Source organism: Sceloporus undulatus, chromosome 6, assembly GCF_019175285.1.
Source record: "Sceloporus undulatus isolate JIND9_A2432 ecotype Alabama chromosome 6, SceUnd_v1.1, whole genome shotgun sequence".
Taxonomy (NCBI): domain Eukaryota; kingdom Metazoa; phylum Chordata; class Lepidosauria; order Squamata; family Phrynosomatidae; genus Sceloporus; species Sceloporus undulatus.
This window is the reverse complement of record NC_056527.1, coordinates 130,331,655-130,351,095: the sequence shown is the minus strand read 5'-3', so window position 1 is coordinate 130,351,095 and position 19,441 is coordinate 130,331,655. Positions and strand designations below refer to the sequence as shown.

The following is a 19,441-nucleotide window of genomic DNA, read 5'->3' as shown; positions in this document are numbered from 1 at the left end:
ATTATTATTATTATTATTATTATTATTATTATTATTATTATTATTATTATATTGAGGATGGAGCAAGCTTGTTTTCTGCTGCTCCAGAGACTAGAAAATGGAGCAATGGATGCAAGGTACAGGAAAAGAGATTTCAGTTCAACATTAGGAGGAACTAACTGACAGTAAGGGCTCTTAGACAGTGGAACACACTCCTTCCTCGGAGTGGAGTCTCCTTCTTTGGAGGTCTTTAAGCAGAGGCTGGATGGCCATCTATCGGAGATGCTTTGATTGAGAGTTCCTGCATGGCAGGATGGGGTTGGACTGGATGGCGCTTGGGGTCTCTTCCAACTCTATGATTCTATGTTTGTTTGGGTATTATTTACATAGAATCACAGAGTTGGAAGAGACCCCAAAAAGGGCCCTGATCCAGTCCAACCCCATTCTGCCATGCAGGAACTCTCAATCAAAGCACCCCCAACAGGTCCTGATCTCTGGAGCAGCAGAAAACAAGCTTGCTCCCTCCTCAATATGACCTTTTGGGTTCAGCCAATCAACAAACTATAGATCCACCGAACATATAGATCCACTGAACCCTGGAGACTGGGGTCTGAATCCTGGCTCAGGCACAAAAACCCACTGGGTGCCCCTGGGGCAAGTCACACTCTCTCAGCCTCAAAGGACAGCCAGGGCAAAACCCCTCCGAAGACATACTGCCAGGAAAACCCTTTTCCCTGACATGAGCCTAATAATACATCTGAGGAAGTGGACTTAATCTATGTATATTCATTTATTTAGTTGTTATATTTGTTTGTATCCCGCTCTTTTTCCCCAGGACTGGGACTCACTGAGCGGCTTCACGGCATTAAAAACAGCACCATAAAAACATAAAAATAAATAAATACATACATAAATTATTACCATATTAAAACAGATAGTTTTTAAAAGAATAAAACATACTTTAAAAAAGATAAAGCTATAAATAAGAGGAGGGGGGGGGGGGGGAAACTGTAACCAACTCCAGCTCCCAGAATTCCACAGCCCTGACCCAGAGGGCCTTTAAAGCCGTGTCAAACTTGGCTATTTCTCCAGTGTGGAGGCAAAGAGGTTCATTATCGAGATTAACCAGATTAATTAAGTCTAAGTTGCCAACTTCTTTCTTTCAGGCGCCTCTTGGTTTGAGAGACTAACATGGCGGCCAACTGTGCCGCTGAGCATGTGCAGAGTGCCTGCCTATGGAGAACACAGGCTTCCAAAAGGGTGCCTTCCATTTTGAAGGCGATGAGGGTGAAGGAGGCAGCGAAGCAGCCGGGGGAAGCTGAAGGAGAGCCTTTCCTTCCCCTTAGGCTTACTTTCTGAGGGAGGCAACCGTCGCCCGCCGCGGAAGGCAGCCCTCCGGGCAACGAAGCCTCCTTCGCCGGCCACATTCCCTCGCCTTCGAAGCACGAGAGAACGAAGCGCGGCAGAAAGGGGCGGGGCCAAGGCCCTCCCACGTGACGCACAGCAACGTTGGAAGGGGTGGGGCCGCACGCAGCGCTCTCCCTCGCTCTCTCGGTTGCTATGGAGACCGCTGAGGCCTAGAGTGCTTTAAGCAGCCTGAGAGGACAGTACAGAGATAAAAACGGTTTCCCGACACTTTAACTGACAGGGTTCAATAATATGCCCTGGAATCCTGGGAGCTGTAGTTTCATGAACACACACACACACACACATATATATATCTATATGTTGGCCATATGTGAAAGCACAGTGACCTCCCGCAATATCTCCATGTTGCCAACCCAACGCACAAAGCACAAGCTTTCCAAGCCCCACAGGCTTCTTTGTCAGGAAAAAGGTGTAATACAAATCATAAAAGATAAAAATAGATTATCATGGTGGCTGTCCACCCTCAGAAATAATCCTGCATCCACACTGGAGAAATAATCCAGTTTGGCACCGGTTTAACTCTATCTGGATCAAGGCTATGGAATTCTGGGAGTTGGAGTTTGTTGTGGGGCCCAGAGCGGAGCTCTGGCAAAATCAATCCATGAACCCATGGATAGTGGAAGCCATAGATGCAGGATCCTTGGGTAATTTCACAGTGCTTGTGGGTATACAATATTTTTTGCCGTTCCATTGTCTGTGTACATAATAAAGATCATCTGGTTTGTCAACTCTCCACAACACGTAACATATATATAATTGTCCGTAGTGTGAGAAGCAATCCGTGTCTAGATCTAAACCGCACAATTCTAAAGATTGGCCCCAATCTCTTAAACTGAAATGTCATACCTGTTGGGGTGTGTAAAAAACATATTTTTAGGTGTGACATGTGTCTATGTATGTGTGTGTGTGTATAAACATATTAGGTATATAAATCGTGCATGTGTTGGAACAGAATGTCGTGTCCAAATTTCAAAGCAATCAGTGAAGAGCTTTCAGAAGTTTAAGCTTTTGAACAAATGAACATTTATGTTTTTATTGATATAGATTGTGAAGCGGCTGAGCCCCAGTTCTGGGGAAAGGACAGGATACAAATAAATATGATGATGATGATGATGCCGACGACAATAATTGAGCCAGGGCAGTTAAAATGGCCTCAGACTAAACTATTTATGCAATGTAGGCTGGAACTTAGTCTCCATTTCTCTCTTGCAAGTAGATTTCACATTATAATGTTGGTAGCAGTACAAGACATTTTTAAAGTAAGACAGTAAGATACACCCTGATTTACAGAACATGTATCTGTAACAGTTATATTGGCTGCATCTGCACTGCAGAAATGATCCAGTTTGACACCTTTTTAACTGCCGCGACTCAGTGCTATGGAATTCTGGGAATTGTAGTTTACTGTGGCACCAGAGTGCCTCTGACAGAGAAACCTAAATGTCTCACAAAACTACAGTTCCCTGTATTCCATAGCATTGAGCCATGGCAGTTAAAGTGGTGCCAACCTGGATTATTCTGCAGCGCAGACAGAAACAACATGCGTTTGAGGAAGCGGACTACATTTCCCAGAGGCCTTTGCGCCACGTGTTAAAGGCGGAAGGGAAAGGTGAAAGAGCCAAATCATAGAGGAGCCGCCAGAGCGTCGCTACAGAGGTAGGAGCAAAGGAGGCATCTGTACCGCAGAAGTAATCCGGTTTGGCACCGCTTTAACTGCACTGGCTCCATGCTAGGGAATTCTGGGAGCTAGTTTTGTGAGACATTTAGCCTTCTCTGTCAGAGGGAGCTCTGGTGCCACAATAAACTGCAGTTCCCAGGATCCCCTAGCATTGCAATGAGCCTGGGCAGTGAAAGCGGTGTCAAACTGGATCCTTGCTGCAGTGTGCCTTGGACCTTGTGCAGTGAGGTTGTTTCCATTAAAGGGATGTTCTTGTTTTACGATGCAAAAGGCAATTGCAGTTTCAGTGTCTGCATCCACACTGGAGAGGTCACCCGCTTTGGCACCGCTTTAACACTTCTTCTGGCTCAAGGTTATGGAATTCTGGGAGTTGGGGTTTTTATTGTGGGGCCCAGAGTAGAGCTCTGGCAAAATCAATCCATGAACCCATGGATAGTGGAAGCCATAGATGCAGGATCCTTGGGTACGAAGGGCTGGCTGCAGTGGGGGGCTTCAGGGCTTCTTCATATAAGCTGCTCTGATAGATAGCCTTTCGGCTGAAGAGCAAAGTATAAATAATAGTTATTATTATTGTTGTTGTTGTTATTATTATTATTATTATATGTATTGGGGCTCTGAGCGACTTGCCTGCAGTTGTTTTTTTTGTGTGTATGTATGTGGGTCTTTTGGGGTCATGTTCCATAAGAGTTTCTTCCTGACGTTTCGCCAGCACCTGTGGCTGGCATCTTCACTCTCTTCCATGCCACCATTCTCTGAAGATGCCAGCCACAGATGCTGGCGAAACGTCAGGAAGAAACTCTTCTAGAACATGGCTGCATGGCCCAAAAACCCCACAAAAAACTATGGATGCCGGCCATGAAAGCCTTCGACTTGCCTGGCTTGGCAAGGCAGGTCTACACAAAGCACTCAGCCTCTGTCCTTTAAATTTCCCAGAATGCACTAATGATGCCAAGCCAGAATCATTATCCAGACGCATGGCCCTTCTTGGCATGTAGTAGCACAAAAAAGAAATGGAGAGGATGAAGGACCAGTGTCAGAAGTGGTTCCACCAAAGACGACATGATAATTTATAGACTCTTGCATCTATATGCAGATGCAGCAGTTTGAAACCTATTTAATTATTATTATTATTATTTATATCGCGCCTCTCCCTACGGATCAAGGCGGGCTATAGAAAACAAAAATAACAACAAAATACATGATATATTTAAAATTCAGGACAATCCCCTACCCCCAACCTCCCTCCCTTCCCTAAAAACCTAACAAATTAAAAACAATATAAAATACTAATTAAAATTAATTAAAATGCTTGAGGCAAGACATCTTAATCAGTGGAGCGGGGGGGGGGGGGTTAATCTGGAAAGGCTTGCCGGAAGAGATCCATCTTAACAGCCTTTTTAAAAGCTTCAAGAGTGGAAATCTGACGGATCCCCTCCAGCAGGTCATTTCTAGCCTAGGAGTAGTGGATGAAGAGGCTGTACTGGCTCCATATCTATTGAAGTGTGGGGTTGTTTGTTTTGGTTTGGAGAGGCAATGAAACATTTTTGCTGGGGACTTTTTCACACTCCCCTGAACCACAGCACTACAACACTGTTATCCCCTCTATTGTAAACCGCTCGGATTCCCAGTGATTGGGCGGTATATAAATAAAACCTATTATTATTATTATTATTATTATTATTATTAACTCTCCAGCAGAGAATCTCCAATACCTCACCAAAGTGCAAAACCCCAGGACTCTACGTCAATTGTAGTAGTATCAAACTACTGCAACTGTGCAGCTGAGAAGTGTAAGATATGCAGCCCTCCAAGTCGAACTGCAATCCCCCGCAGCCCTAAACCAATGGTGACATGCTGGGAGTTACAGTTCAACATTTGAAGGACCACACAATTCCCATGCTTTGTCTAGGTATGTCCTGTGTAGGTTTCATTTAGTACTTCAAGACAGTAAGCCTATTCTATTACCTGGAAGTAAGCCTCACTTTGCCATTGCAGCCTACTCCTAAGTAGGTATGCATAACGTTTCACAAAAAGATTTCCGCTCTGAACTTTATGACTTGCATCTTACAGATACGTTCTTCTAGCTGCATGTGTCTGTAAAGTGGCAACCGTTCTGTGCAAAGACTGGTTAGAAATATGGAACCGTTAGCTTGTCTCATATTATTCCAGAGGAGATGAAAGAATAAATCATTCTGGCAGTGAAACTATGGAGACAATCCTTTCAGTCCACACACTTTTAATTTAATCCATACATCCAGAAGTTAAAAAATTATAAAATCTGTGAAATCATACAGGATGTTCACATCTTTAGGGAAAGGGAATTGGTTTCAAGATCTTGCAATCAAGAATAAAAGTTATTACTCTTGAGCTAAATAGATTATCTGTACTGTATCCTATGTGGGGCAGTTGTTTCACAAAAGTACAAGAATTTTCTGCCCAGGAATTCCCAACTCTGAAACCAAGAACAGATTTAAAACCAAAAAGCAGGAGTATTTGGGTTCAAAAGAGACAAGACAGTATAGTTCAGAGTAAGCAGATCTTTGGGCAATGCTAAGTAATGCCCACTCTTGTGGAAGGAGCTGTAAAGATGCTGGATTCCTAGGAGGAATAGGAATACCTAGGTATTACTCCATTTGCCAGGTCACACCGTATTCCCCAGCGGAGAGCAGATCTCTTCTTTTCTGTAGGCACAAGGTAATTGTTGGGGATATAAACATGATGAGCTCTAGGAGGCAATTCTGACTTGTATTGCATCTGCTCCCGGATGCTCCAGCGCACACCTTTCCTGGGATCTTCCCCTGGTAGTCGTAGTAACTCCCAGTCATGCTTATGCTCCAAGTAACGGGCTACTCGATCAGTCTTCATCCTGTTCCGGCTTAGTTGGTCGAATTTTGGTGGTATGAAAGACTTGGGGTGGCCAGAAAAGATCAAATCCTGCTCAAAGGTGCTGCGGCTCTCACTCCATCTTTGGGAACTGTGGCTCTGGCTCTCTTCTGTAGCTCTCAGGGAAGAGGGAGTTTCTGACTGTGAGGAACTGTTTTGTTCACACTCCTCCTCAGGCTCTTCTTCTTGGTGGGTTTTCAGATTCTGACTGAGCTCACTGTACTCAGGGTCACTTGGACTGCTGGATTGGGTTTCGCTAACGACTGACTCATCTGTCACCTGTACTTCTCCATCAGCCGTGTGCCTTAAAACCTTCCTTTTCATTATAGGTTTTCTGGAAACGCTGGAATCCTCGGGAGTCGCTGGCTGCAGGGTGGGTTCTGCCTGAGGCTGTCTGACCTTCACAGGATGATGCACATGTCTGGCGAAAGAGGCCACTGAGGCTTTTGCATAGGGGTCTGGTTGAGACACAAGACAAGGCTGCCTTGGACTATCACCATCTCCCTGTTCTGCACAGAGACGAATAAATTGCATTGCAACTTCTTTGAGCTGATCATCATGGCTCATTGAGGTCCATTGGTAATGATCAGGTCCCATCCATTGTTCCATTGCTTCTCTCTGATTTTTGTGGTTGCCAATTCTGAAACATAAAGAGGCTAGTCAGCACACAGTGCATCATACCAGCCTAAAGGTTTTGTTTAAAACTTTTCCCCCACTTGTTGAATTGTACAACTACTATCTCTGTGTTGTATTACACTCTGATTCTATCCTCATAAACATGTAACTTCTATATGCCTGGTGCTATCAGTGTCTCTGACGAAGTAGATCGAAATCCATAAAAGTTCACATAAACTAGTTAATCTTAAATATGCTGTTAGATTCTGTTTTACCTCTCCATTTTTTAAATCTTTCAATATTAGAAGTTAAACACAAACTTGATTACCTCTAGAAAAATGCAGTTAAGAGTTTACAGTCCATTGCTGTATAGCTTCTAGTAGATAAAGTGTAAAAATCAGATAAAATAATTTTAATTATTCCTGCAAATATCCCCTTTTCTCTATCTGCCTACAAACTGCTATAATTCTCATGTCAACGTTTTTAAAGGATTCTCACTATGGCCAAAGATGGGAACGAAACAGAGAAGCTGCTGGAGAAGATCCAGGAATTGGAAGAGACTGTGCAAAGACTGGAAGAAAGGCTTCTGAACAGTAAGGAGAACCCAGTCACAGCAACTAGCCTACCAACATCAGGAAAAACCAAGAAGCTTAAGCAGCGGCCATTTGATTTTAGTGCTTATGGGCAAAGACATGTGGCACTGAAAATAGCCTACCTGGGTTGGGGATACCAGGGCTTTGCTAGCCAGGAGAACACCAACAATACCATTGAAGAAAAGCTCTTTGAGGCTCTTTGCAAAACTCGGCTGGTTGAGAATAGGCAAACCTCCAACTATCACCGTTGTGGGCGCACAGATAAAGGAGTCAGTGCCTTTGGACAGGTGGGTACAACATCTATCTGACTTTGGAAGCAGCACTTGAAAATAGAGAGCCTCTAGATCTATTTCATGAAAGCCCCCTTTACTTTGTTTTTTAGAAGGCATGGCAAGAGTTGTTTAGCAACACCAGGATGGCTTATAGGTTTCATTAAGGCTTTCCTACCTCTTTCCCCTGAAATTGGAATGTCCTTTAACAGTTTAGATATTAGAAAAGCACTAAACCTAAAAAGAGATGTGAAACATCCAGAAATTTGAAAAATATGGGAGGGAAAGCAGAAACTTGGAAAAACTGAAAGATGGTACCCTTTAGAGATTTTAGTAACATAAATATTCAGAATATAATAGTTCTGTTTGTAACTACTTTTCATATTAATTCTGTTACAAATGGATCTACAAGGTCCTGAAATATAAGGATCATCTGTGATTTTGCCAGAAGAACAGGTAAATGATATATGTATGTATAAAAGAAACCCATCAATATTAGTCAAACAAATTTCACTGCTTCATAGTGTCAAGCAGAAATAATGTGCTCATTCCTATAAAAAGAGAAAAGGAAATCAAGATCAGGAATTACAATGATCAATAACTGAATATGTTATTAGGCAAGCACATCTTCTTATTACACGATTACTGAAATAAACCAAATTATACTGGAAGTTTTTGTTTTTCACTGCAAAAACAAGTAATGAATAACCATCAATACTTGAAGTTTGTAATGAACAGGTGCTTTGTTAGGTTCAAGGATTGAATTAACTACAAAGCCAAGGAGGATCTTGAGTTAAAAGTCTCTACCAAATTATTTAAGATCCAGCCATGAAGATAAGCTATTACAAAACAGTCTGACCGGAAGAATCCTTATTAAACATTCAATTACCATCAAACTTAACTCCAAAATACCATCCTTGTCTAACGTTTCAGGTGATTTCCTTGGATCTCCGCTCAAATCTTTCTGAGAATAAACCTGGAGATACTACAAACAACAAAGCAACCAAGACTTCAGAAATCTTCTATACCCACATCTTGAATCAAGTTCTCCCTCCTGACATACGGATACTGGCTTGGGCCCCAGTAGAACCCAGCTTCAGTGCTAGATTTAACTGCTTGAAGAGAACCTATCGCTATTTTTTCCCTCGTGCTGATCTTGATGTCGTTCTCATGAACAGGGCAGCTGAAAAGTTTCTGGGAACCCACGATTTTCGCAACCTGTGCAAAATGGACGTAGCGAATGGTGTCACTAGGTTTCATAGAACAATTCTTGCTGCAAGTGTGCAACCTGTGGAGAGGGACGATGAGACTGAGCAACAAAACCCTTTCCAGATGTACTACTTTGAAGTGACAGGGCAAGCATTCCTGTATCACCAGGTCCGTTGCATGGTGGCTATTCTGTTTCTGATTGGGCAAAGGATGGAGAAGCCAGAGCTTATTGATGAGTTGCTGGATATAGAGAGCAACCCTAGAAAACCACAGTACAGGTATGACTTAATGAAAGGATTTCTAAAAATCAAAAACTGTCTAGACAAATAATTATATTCCAGCCAAAAAACCCTCCAAAACAAAACTCCCTTCCTGACCCTGAAGCCTGTGTCATGTTATTTGGTAATAGGTTTGGAAATCCCAGGCAGAGATTTTTGCCAGCTCTACCACCCAAGATGGATTTGAGCCAATGAAACTAGCAACCCAGTTTCAAGCTTTGTGTATACTTGTGTATTCTTTCACTGACCTGTGTGTGGAGGAGGCCTCATTTAAGGACTAAGAAGTTTATTGTAATATTGCTTCCAATTAGAAAGTGTTGCTTTTGAAAGTTCATGCCGCTTTTTGTGGCGTTCCAGACCTTGGCACTGTCTTTCTTAAGTAACACGTGAAAATGATTTCTGTCACTTTTCACTGTTTCTGCTCTTCAATACAGACTTCTCAGTACCACACTTCTCTATTTTGTATAGTGCAGCTGAACTGCAAGAAAAACCACATCAAGCAAGGTCCTAAGGGAAGAAAGCTAGAGATTGGGAGCAGATGACGTGCAGATCGCACTTGTTTTTGCTGCCTTTGACATGTCCACACCATATATATGTGTGTGTGTGTGTGTGTGTATCCTGGAGGACTAGATATTCCTAGAGAGAACACATTAATAAAATCCGTGAATAATCAAAGCCACAAAAGTCAAAGCCACAAATGTGGAGGGATGAGTGTACTTCTTTGTTGGATTAAGTCATGCACACCTAAAGAACTTATCTTCTCCTTTTGTTTGCAGCATGGCAGCTGAGTTCCCTTTGGTTCTGTATAACTGTGAGTTTGAAAACATCCAATGGCTCTATGATTGCAAGGTCCAGGAATTTAATGTTACTCACCTACAACAGCTTTGGACCAATCATGCTGTTAAAACCCACATCTTGTACAGCATGTTAAGAGGGCTAGACTTTGTCAAGATACCTACAGAGACAGGTAGGAAAATCATTTTGTAGAGTTGAAAAATGTATTCACTCATGCCAGGTCAAAATGCCTCTAACAGACCGCTCTAATTATTATGTAAATGAATGTTTGTTTTATAGTGCTATTTTAACATTGTTTATACATTTTACATATATTCTGTTGCCTAATGGCCTGTTGGCTGAAATAAAGGTATGTTGTTGTTGTAATTATTATGTATTTAAACATTAACAGCCGTTTGACAGAATAGAAGTGATCAATGGGTAACATGTTACATACAAGCTGAGTTTGAGTATAACTAATTGTTTGTTTACAGGTTCAGGAAACGACGCAACGGTTCTTTGGAGAGAGATGACGCCCCCAGTTCACAATCAAATCAGTGCTTTGATCGAAGGAGCAAAAGCTCGCAACTACAAACCATTAATGGACCGCCCCAAATGTGAAGGTTTGGAATCTCGCATTAGCCATTTTGTGCGAAGGGGGCGCATCGAACCTCCGCACTTGAAGAAAACAAAGCATGCTGAAAGGGAAGAAGAGGAACGGATGGAAACTAAGAGGGACGCCGTAGTGGCAGATGGAAATGTTCCAGAGCAAGCTTCAAAGAGGGTTTGCACAAGTATAGACGGCGCTTTCTAGCTCACTTCTGCCTGTTTCGTTTTTTAAAGAGATTTCTTTTTTAAAGAATGCAAGCATTTCACTAAGTATTTTTCATTAAAAATATTATAAAGTAGTATAAAGCCGGCATTTTCTATACTATCCAGTATTGCTTCCCCTTGTTCTTGTTGCTGCATGATGAAAACATCTAAAATACAGTGTTTTGACACTTTTAAGGAACTGTCATGGCAGCTCTAGCAATAACCTATGGATGAGGAGGGTAACTCTGAGGATAGGAATTGTTGCTGCCAAATCATTTGATAATGTTCCTCTCAATTAAACTTTGGGCCCGAAGAGACAGGCCAAAATAAACCTGCTTTGGGTCACTCTGGAGGTATGCTGTTTCAATGAGGCATGCGTCCTAAGAGGCCAAATGCCACGCCAAAGACATGCTCCAATGCTAAGGACTGGAGCGCAGCTTTGGGTCTCTTAAGAAGTGTGCTTCATTGAAACAGCATACCTCCAAAGTGACCTGAACCAGCTTTATTTTGGCCCTTTAGTATCTTAAAAAGATCTTTATTAAATATATACTTGTTAAGAGAAAGCCAGCCACTGATGGCCACAAATTCGCCCAGTACCCACCAAATCCATCCAATCGGCAGCCATAGCTGTATTTCATGGCAAGCGAAGAAGTGCTTCTTTTTCCTGCCCAGAAGCTCCTACAGTTTAAGCCTCAGCAGATGATGCCAAGCCCTGCTATTATGAGAGTGAAGAACGTCTCTGTTATCTTCATACAGCTGCCATAATAAGCGACGTTTGCCTAAGCCAAGCAGCCCTTGTACTCACTGGGCAGTTACTCCGGTCCCTTGATGGTTCTGCTTGCCTTTTCCCACACCTTCCAGCTCCAAAAGACAGAATCATAGAGTTGGAAGGGGGCCCTGATCCAGCCCAACCCCTTCCTGCCATGCAGGAACTCTCCATCAAAGTGTCCATGACAGATGGCCATCCAGCCTCTGCTTAAAGACCTCCAAGGAAGGAGACTCCAACACTTTCTGAGGGAGTCTGTTCCACTGTCAGACAGCCCTTACTCTCCTAATGTTGAGCTGGAATCTCTTTTCCTGGAGCTTGCATCCATTGCTCCATTGTGTTCTCTGGAGCAGCAGAAAACAAGCTTGCTCCCTCCTCAATATGACATCCTTTCAAGTATTTAAACAGGGCTATCATATCACCTCTTAACCTTCTCTCCTCCAGGCTAAACATCCCCAGCTCCCTGAGTCCTTCCTCATAAGGCTTCATGGCTTCCAGACCCTCCTTTGGAGACATGGCTCCAGTTTCTCAATGCCCTTCTTGAATTGTGGGTCCTGACCAGAGCAGCACAGAGTGGCACTATGGCTTCCCTTGATCTAGACACTATGCTTCCATTGAGGCTGAGTTTATTTGCGTTGACCAGAACTCTCATTCTAAGATCGCTGTCACTTTGGGAGAGAAACGGAGGACTGAAAAGCACCGCTTTAACTCTTTCTGTGGCTCAAGGCTCTGGAATTCTGGGAGTTGCAGTTTGTTGCTCTGCTCTGGGCCACACAATAAACTCCAACTCCCAGAATTCCTGAGCCTTGAGCCAGGAAAAGAGTCAAAAGCGGTTCCAAACCGGGTTATCTCTGCAGTGTGGATGCGGCCGATACCTGGCTGCCGCCTCCTCCGCTCCTGGCTGCCTTTGCGCCGCGCGACCGTTACTCTGCAGGGCAACTGCCTTTGTTTAGAAGCGACGTTCGGCTAGCACCGCCCTCTTTTAATCCTCTCGTGCTTATTGGTCGACGGAGCTCGGCTCCGACCTTTTCTATTGGTCGCTCAGCCGCTTTTCACAGCTTCCCGCGACGCTCATTGGGTGTATGCAAGGTGACGTCATTCGAAGGGAGAGGGACGTGATTGGCCACATATCTCTTAGTGGCCCGCCCACCTCCTCGTCTTCGTCAGCGGCGCGAATGGAGCCCGCGAGGACCAGAGGGCGGGGCGATGTCCGAGACCACGCCCCTTCCGGCCGAAGAAAATGGCGGCTCCGTGCAAGGTCCCTCCTCGGCTTCTCTTGGGATTTGCAGCAAGGCCTTTTTCTGGTTCGGAAGCCAGGCCCTTCAGCGCGGAGCGTCTGGCGGAGAAGCTGCGGGCTCAGAAGCGGGAGCAGCCGAAGGAGGCGAGTGAGGAGGCCTTTGTGCAGCGGTTTAATAACGCCTAAGCCTTCCAAGTTTTTTTGGACTACAACTCCCAGAAGCCTCAGCCATCTTGGCCAGGGAAGTGGGATTCTGGGAGTTGAAGTCCAAAGACCAGGAAGGCCAGAGTTGGACATCCTTGGCCTAAGCAAGAATAACAATAACAGTGGCCCCAGAACTTCCACCCAGGAGCCAGGCCCTCCTCCCTGTCGGTGCCTCTCCCACCTTCTCCTCAATGAAATGCTCTGCCAGGAAAGTGAAGAAAGCGTTGGAGTCTCCTTTGGAGACCCTTAAAGAGAAGCTGGATGGCCCTCAGTCAATGGGGATGCTTTGAGGGAGAGTTCCTGCATGGCAGGATGGGGTTGGGCTGGATCAGGGCCCTCTTTGGGGTCTCTTCCAACCCTACGATTCTATGATTCTGTCTTTTGGAGCTGGAAGGGGTGGGAAAAGGCAAGCAGAACCATCAAGGGACTGGAGTAACTGCCCAGTGGGTACAAGGGCTGCTTGGCTTAGGCAAATGTCAAGTGAGGTATAGCAGAGTCTCCTTCCCTGGAGGTCTTTAAGCAGAGGCTGGATGGCCATCTGTCATGGACGCATTGATTGGGAGTTCCTGCATGGCAGAATGGGCTTGGACTGGAACAGGGCCCTCTTTGGGGTCTCTTCCATCTCTAGGATCCTATGATGCTTCTGAATGTGTGTCATCTGATGCAGGAAGGCATCATCCAAGGTCTCAGTTTGGCTCCAAGGTCTCTAGTAGACCTCCGCCACCACGTCCCTTTTGTTTCCCTCCCATTTAATTTTAACTTGAGGCGGCAAAAGTGACGCAACAAAGAGATGGACTAACTACCCTATGCTTCCCTCACCATTTCTCCATAGGCTCCCAAAGACCCGGTGCGAAGGCGCGTCTGGGAACTTGTGCAGCTGACCCAGCAGTTGCAGCGGGTTCATCCTAACGTTCTGGCCAAAGCGCTCAAAAGAGGGATCCTCTACCAGGACGACAAGATCGTTGTCATCAACAAACCCTACGGCCTCCCTGTTCACGGTAAGAGGAGTGTTGCCTTTAGGGTCTGAAATGGTTGATGGAGAATCATAATTGGCGGACAGCTCTAAAAGGTTCAGATAAAGATTCACGTTTGCAGCCCACGGTCTTTATTAGATTTGAATTGAATCTGTACAGCCAGGTCCTGATATCAAATGCTGAGGGAAAGCAACCAGACGGCTTCCACTGTCATTTTTTGCTTATAGGCTTTCTAGATTTTTGAATTATATACATGTTATCATTTATTTAGATTTCTATAATGGGTTTATAAGTTGTGCATTTTAAGGTGTTCATAGGTACTCATATTGTATGTATATTCAATTTTGTATTTTATATATTTTTCTATCTTTTTATACTCTCTATAGACTTTCTGTAGAATGTTATTGTATGGATTACTATGTTTTGAGGTGTTTTGAGACAGCCCTAGGGCTATTCACTACATGATTGGTTGATTGATTGAATTACATACACATTCTGTTAACCTAATCCATAATCATCTTCTAGTTAGACATCCAGCAGTCTAAATTAAAAGCCTTTCTGGATAGAGATTGCCTCTAAGCAGCTGCCCTGTATGTTGAATAGATAAATCTAGCAAATTAAATAAAATCATGTTATCCATTAGTTATTCAAGTCCTTCTTATTCTCTCCCTGTTAAAAAGGAGACAATTCAGAGGCAGTAGACATAACATATTGCCATATTCCTACTGGGGAAATACAAGAAAGAGATGTGATTATCTACTAGTTCCTCCTCCTCCTCCTCCTCTTCCTCTTCATATTTTTACTACTATTACTACCACAGAAGAAACCAAGAGAGGGACACACTGCTGAATTTCCCAGTGACTGCTCTTTCTGCATACTCTATTATTGTTATACTTTATGTATATAGAGCTGTGTCTCTGCAGTCTGAAAGCAAGGAGGATAAAGTGTGACTCAATGCTGCACACAGTCCCTGAGGCCATGTTTGTCAACCTCAGGGTCCCCCCCCCCCAAAAAAAAGTACCCAAATTCCCACTAGAGCTGTTGCAAGGCAAATTTGTCATGTTTTTGACCCTCAAAACTCAGAAGAGGCATTTGTTAAAATGGGAAGTGACTTGGCTCAGAACAATAATGTGTTGTAAATGCACCACTATGGTTCCTAGAGGATATTAGGTGACGAAAAAGATTTTTTCATGGGAAGGGACTATGGGGTGCAGGGAGCAAGGAAGGAGCCAAACCCAGCTTGAAGGAATTCCTCTTCACCACTGATGACTAAGAAGCTTCATGGTAAGTACCAGTGTTTTGTTTTCACACCTTGGGAGTGTCACTGTTGTGGAAAGCAAGACTGTTCTTTCTTTCTGCTTACGTAATTAGGACTGTTGCTGTTTTCATCCTAGGTGGTCCCAAAGTAAAGACTTGCATTGCGGATATTCTGCCAATACTGGCAAAGATGTTGTATGGCATGAAGTCTGAACCCCTTCACTTGTGTCACCGGCTAGACAAAGAAACAACCGGGGTGATGGTGCTGGCACGAAACCAGGACACAGCACACCAGGTCCAGGAGTTTTTCAGGACCCGGCAGGTGGAGAAGAAATACTGGTATGTGAGATCTTACTGTCTTTCAACCATTTTATTTCGTTCTTACTTTATAAGAAACTTCGGCCTGTTACAGACTGCCAAAATAAAGCTGCTTCGATTCTCTTTGGAGGTATGCTATTTAAATGAGGCATGGGTCCTAAGAGTCCGGAGGTCACGCCAAAGCCACACTCCATTCCTAAGCACTGGAGCCCAGCTTTGGTGCAGCTTCCAGATTCTTAGGATGCAGGCATCATTTAAACAGCATACCTCCAAAGAGACCTGAAGCAGCTTTATTTTGGCAGTCTGTAACAGGCCTTCGATTTTATACACCAGACAGGGAGCCTGTGATCCTCTAGCTACTGTTCAGCTGCAATAATAACAGTCCTATAGGCTAGCCAGTGATGAGAAAGGAAGGGAATTTCAGTCCAACATATTGTTCTCAATCCTTTTATAAATCAATAATCCCTTCAGAACTACAGCTGTGTTGTAGTATCAGTTAAGAAAGCATCCTTTGTGCCTCCCACAAAGAGTGCTGGTGATCAAGGCAGAGGACTGAAGCACTGTGTTGTTTACTGTGGTCACTTTCATAGGGCAATCTGTATTGGACAACCAAAGCCGACAGAAGGTCTTGTGGATATTCCCATTGTGGAGAAGGAAGTTGAGAGCCAGCAGTCACACTTTAAAGTGAGTTTACTTCTGTCATTCACATTTTACCTCTTCCAGATTCCCCTCACCCTGGCTATTCTGATATTTCTCATTGTTTCAAGAATTAAGATTTGTTACTTACATGAAATAAGTTAAGTAATTTGAATGAAGTTTTGAGAAAGTGAAAAATGAAAGGAGGGAGAAGGTGGAAGAAGATTGGTGTTTGAGAGGTTGTATGAAAGAGAAAATAAGGGAATAAGAAACATATAGAAGGCTAAAGGGGAAGCTGGGGAGGTGATATGTATGAGGAAGGTAAGAGTGAAAGAGAAGGAGAAGAAAGAAATAAGTAGGAGGACAACAGAGTTGAAACCTTTGATAGATCAGGATGTGAAGAATGAGAAAGATGTCAGTATTGTTTCATATGCAAATGTTTTAATATGTAGGTTATGTATGTATATATGTGAGAGAATGTGTCTTGTGTTTTTATATTCGCAATAAAAAGATTTGTTACTTAAGCTTTATATCTTGAATATTTAACACATTTAGTGCAATGTGGGATTGCACATTTGCATGGTGATACATTAAATTGTCTGTTTTTTGCTCAGATGACACTAGCTCCAAACTATTGCATGTCCCATGAGGATGGAAAGATGTTTAAAGTACGCCAGCACCGAGATGCCCATATGGCAGTGACCCGATACCGTGTGCTCAGCAGCTGTCCCTCCTGTACTTTCCTTGAACTGCACCCAATTACAGGTAAAGTCTTTCTTCATCGGTATCTTTAGGTGCCATTTTTTTCTGTAATTTCTGCTCTTTTCCCGGCAGCATCGCAAGAAGTTGGTATCAAGTATCAAAAGCTTACCAGGGCATCTTAAAACCTAATGGGTTTTATTTCAGTTGACTACTTTTGCTGCCTGGTTTTGTAGTACTGAATACAGGTGAAATTTGGTCATCTTAGGTTCATAGAATCATGCAGTTGTTGGGAACTCAAGAGTCTTCTAGACCAATTCCCCGACAATGGTTGAATCCACACCTAAAGCATCCCTTACTGATCATCATCCAGCTATCTTTAAGACCTCCAATGAAGGAGAATCCAAACCTTCAGAAGCAGTCAGTTCCACTGACAAACATTAAGAGGAGCTCTAGTGTTTACTTGCACTCTCCTTTCTTGCAGTTTGAGTCCATTGGTTCAGACCTTACACCTGACGGCATCACAAAACAATCTTACTCTATCCTCCATGTGGCTGCCCTTCAAATACTAAAGATGGGTATTAAAACCACTCTGTCTTATCTTCTCCAGGCTAAACATGTCAAACTGCTTCAACAGTTCTGTATAAAGTTGGTTTCAAGACTCCCTGATTGTGCTGCATCTTTCTTGAATGTGTGCCTAAACTGAACCTAGTACTGCAGATGAGGTGTGAACTAGGCAATGGAGGGAGGTTCTATTACTTCCTTTGATCTGTCACCATAGTTTTGTTAATACAGCACCCTCACTACATCTTTTATTTTGCTTTCACCAGGTTGAACATTATTTTTCCACCTTTCACTGATTAACACTTCTCTACAAATAGACCTTGTTCCTTTTCCTTTCAGTATAACTCAAAAATATGTTTGCTTTGAGTGTAGCTCAAAGGTATCCACAGTATCTTGCCTTTGAGAAAGTCCCATCAATCATGAAACCACAGAATCATAGTGTTCAAAGGGGCACCATAAGCCATTTTGTCCAACCCTCAGCTCAGTGCAGGAACTCCAACTAGAGCATCTCCAGTAGGTAGCTGCCTAGCTACTTTTAGAAGTCCAGAGAAAGAGACCTCACCACCTCTCTTGATAACTGGTTCCATTGCCAAGCCACTCTTACTCTCAAGAAGCTCCTCAGGAAGTCTCCCAGGGTGGCCCCTGTTCCATGCAGGAACACCAACTATAGCATCTCCAATAGGTAGCTGCTCAGCCTCTTATTTAAAAATAAAATGTTAAATTTAAAAATAAAATAATTAATAAATAACCAAAAATAAAATAATCCAGGGGCAACCCAGCCCAGTTAGTTTCCATCTCCCTACCAAGACACTTCAACCTCCCCTTCAACCATGACATCCAATAAGGGCTTCTCTCTTTTACCCCGTTCACCATGCCTCTTCCACCTGCCCACCTTCCCTTCCTGAAACTTTCTACTCAGATTCACAATAATGTTCTGCTGTACTAAGGATTCCCCCCCCCCCCCATTTTTATTGCTCTGCCAGAACCTTCCTCAGAGACGTATTATATGTGAAACTCAATCTGGGCAGATAGTTACCAAGAGTGGTAATATTGGCTGTTCTGTTTACAAAGTTTCCCTTCTACTTAGGAGTGAAACATCAACTCAGAGTCCACTTGGCCTATGGTTTGGGATGTCCAATCCTTGGGGATCACAAATATTCCCACTGGAACAAGCTGGCACCACAGGTAAGGAGGTCATGGTAAAAGGAGCTGTTGAGCGCATTTTAACGTGTTATGAGATATGTGTATAGGTGTGCTGAAGAGATTTTATTTTAAAAAAAGAGTAATGCTTTAATGTAAGAATTGTTGGCTTTTGTTTCTTAATTTTCAATGACTCCTGTGTATTCCTGATTGAAAGTAAGACTGGCACACCAGAATTATCTGTGATCGTTATTCAGCTATTCCATGATGTTGGTGAGGCTAAAAGAATTTCCTGCTGCTTACTTAGCAGAACCTCCTTTGAAAATTAATAGTTTTCCCTTAGCAATCACTGTTACATTGTGGGTTTTTTTAATTGTTAAATGTGTCTTCTCTTTTTTGCAGAAGCTTCCTGAGAGTACCTTAAAGAGACTAGGCTTGGAACAAGTCAAAGCCCGCTACCTTCCACTCCACCTCCATGCCCACGAGCTCATCCTGCCTGAGATAGATGGCAATACGGAAAAGAAAATCCACTTGGTCTGCAAGCCTCCCCTCTTCTTCAGTCGCTCCTTAAAACGCCTGAAGCTGGAGTTTCCCGAATCAGAAAAAAAATGAACAGAAACGTGGGTGGCTTCTGTTGCTTTGCTGGAACAATTCTTTTTCTTCACGTTCTAGTACTTTGTGTGAGTTTCCACAAGGTACAGAGCAATCTAACATTGCAAGAAAGTGCTTTCCCAAGAAGCATGCAACCCAAAGATATTTGTATCTCTGGCAACTCAAAGCAGCCCTGAAGAGTGAAGTTGGTGATAATAAAGGCCTGTGTTCTAGGTTTGGAACAAAAGGGAACCATTTGAAGATTGAACAGGCCACTTGACATGTAATGGCTACTAAAACAACAGTTACTCGTGTAAAAATGCTATGGGTTGGGAGCTGTGGCACCTGAAATCTAGCCCTATAAACATCTATTTATAAATAACTTGATTTATGCTCAGATTGTTATCTCACTAGAGAAGGTTTTCTTGTCTTTTCTTTTGGAAGAAAGTTACAGTGAGAAGTTCCATGTAATGGCAAAGAGAATGTGTTACAAAGCAGGAATTTGCTGGTTCAAAGCTTACCTCTTCTCCATTCAG

The 19,441-nt window shown here is 43.2% G+C and overlaps 4 protein-coding genes across 7 annotated transcripts in view; 2 read left to right on the top strand and 2 right to left on the bottom strand.

Moving 5' to 3' along the window:
• DDX25 (DEAD-box helicase 25) overlaps window positions 1-1,463 on the bottom strand; it is a 21,766-nt gene extending 20,303 nt beyond the window's left edge. The window contains exon 1 of the mRNA XM_042471154.1: window positions 1,332-1,463. Coding sequence (XP_042327088.1) covers window positions 1,332-1,406 — 75 coding nt within the window. The 5' untranslated portion in view covers window positions 1,407-1,463. The remainder of the gene's footprint in view (window positions 1-1,331) is intronic.
• Window positions 1,464-3,010: 1,547 nt separating this feature from the next.
• On the top strand, window positions 3,011-10,611 carry PUS3 (pseudouridine synthase 3). Of its 2 annotated transcripts, XM_042474257.1 has the most exons (6): window positions 3,011-3,063; window positions 6,298-6,341; window positions 7,073-7,463; window positions 8,379-8,932; window positions 9,709-9,899; window positions 10,201-10,611. In XM_042474257.1, the coding sequence occupies exons 3-6, from the start codon at window positions 7,083-7,085 to the stop codon at window positions 10,518-10,520; spliced, it is 1,446 nt and encodes a 481-aa protein (XP_042330191.1). In that variant the 5' UTR covers window positions 3,011-3,063; window positions 6,298-6,341; window positions 7,073-7,082; the 3' UTR covers window positions 10,521-10,611. The 2 variants fall into 2 exon arrangements, with proteins under 2 accessions (XP_042330191.1, XP_042330190.1); XM_042474256.1 differs by lacking the exons at window positions 3,011-3,063; window positions 6,298-6,341 and adding an exon at window positions 6,412-6,547.
• HYLS1 (HYLS1 centriolar and ciliogenesis associated) lies at window positions 5,305-12,267 on the bottom strand. Of its 3 annotated transcripts, none has more exons than XM_042474262.1 (3): window positions 12,161-12,249; window positions 11,121-11,234; window positions 5,305-6,608 (listed from the first exon to the last, which is right to left on the bottom strand). In XM_042474262.1, the coding sequence occupies exon 3, from the start codon at window positions 6,575-6,577 to the stop codon at window positions 5,684-5,686; it is 894 nt and encodes a 297-aa protein (XP_042330196.1). In that variant the 5' UTR covers window positions 6,578-6,608; window positions 11,121-11,234; window positions 12,161-12,249; the 3' UTR covers window positions 5,305-5,683. The 3 variants fall into 3 exon arrangements, with proteins under 3 accessions (XP_042330196.1, XP_042330194.1, XP_042330195.1); XM_042474260.1 differs by lacking the exon at window positions 11,121-11,234 and adding an exon at window positions 9,806-9,887 and having other exon boundaries at window positions 12,161-12,212; XM_042474261.1 differs by lacking the exon at window positions 11,121-11,234 and having other exon boundaries at window positions 12,161-12,267.
• Window positions 12,268-12,501: 234 nt separating this feature from the next.
• Window positions 12,502-19,304, top strand: RPUSD4 (RNA pseudouridine synthase D4). Its single transcript, XM_042474259.1, has 7 exons — window positions 12,502-12,666; window positions 13,559-13,724; window positions 15,095-15,296; window positions 15,866-15,959; window positions 16,526-16,676; window positions 18,262-18,359; window positions 18,717-19,304. Exons 1-7 carry the CDS (start codon window positions 12,526-12,528, stop codon window positions 18,924-18,926), a joined length of 1,062 nt encoding a protein of 353 aa, XP_042330193.1. The 5' UTR covers window positions 12,502-12,525; the 3' UTR covers window positions 18,927-19,304.
• The last annotated feature ends 137 nt before the right edge of the window (window positions 19,305-19,441 follow it).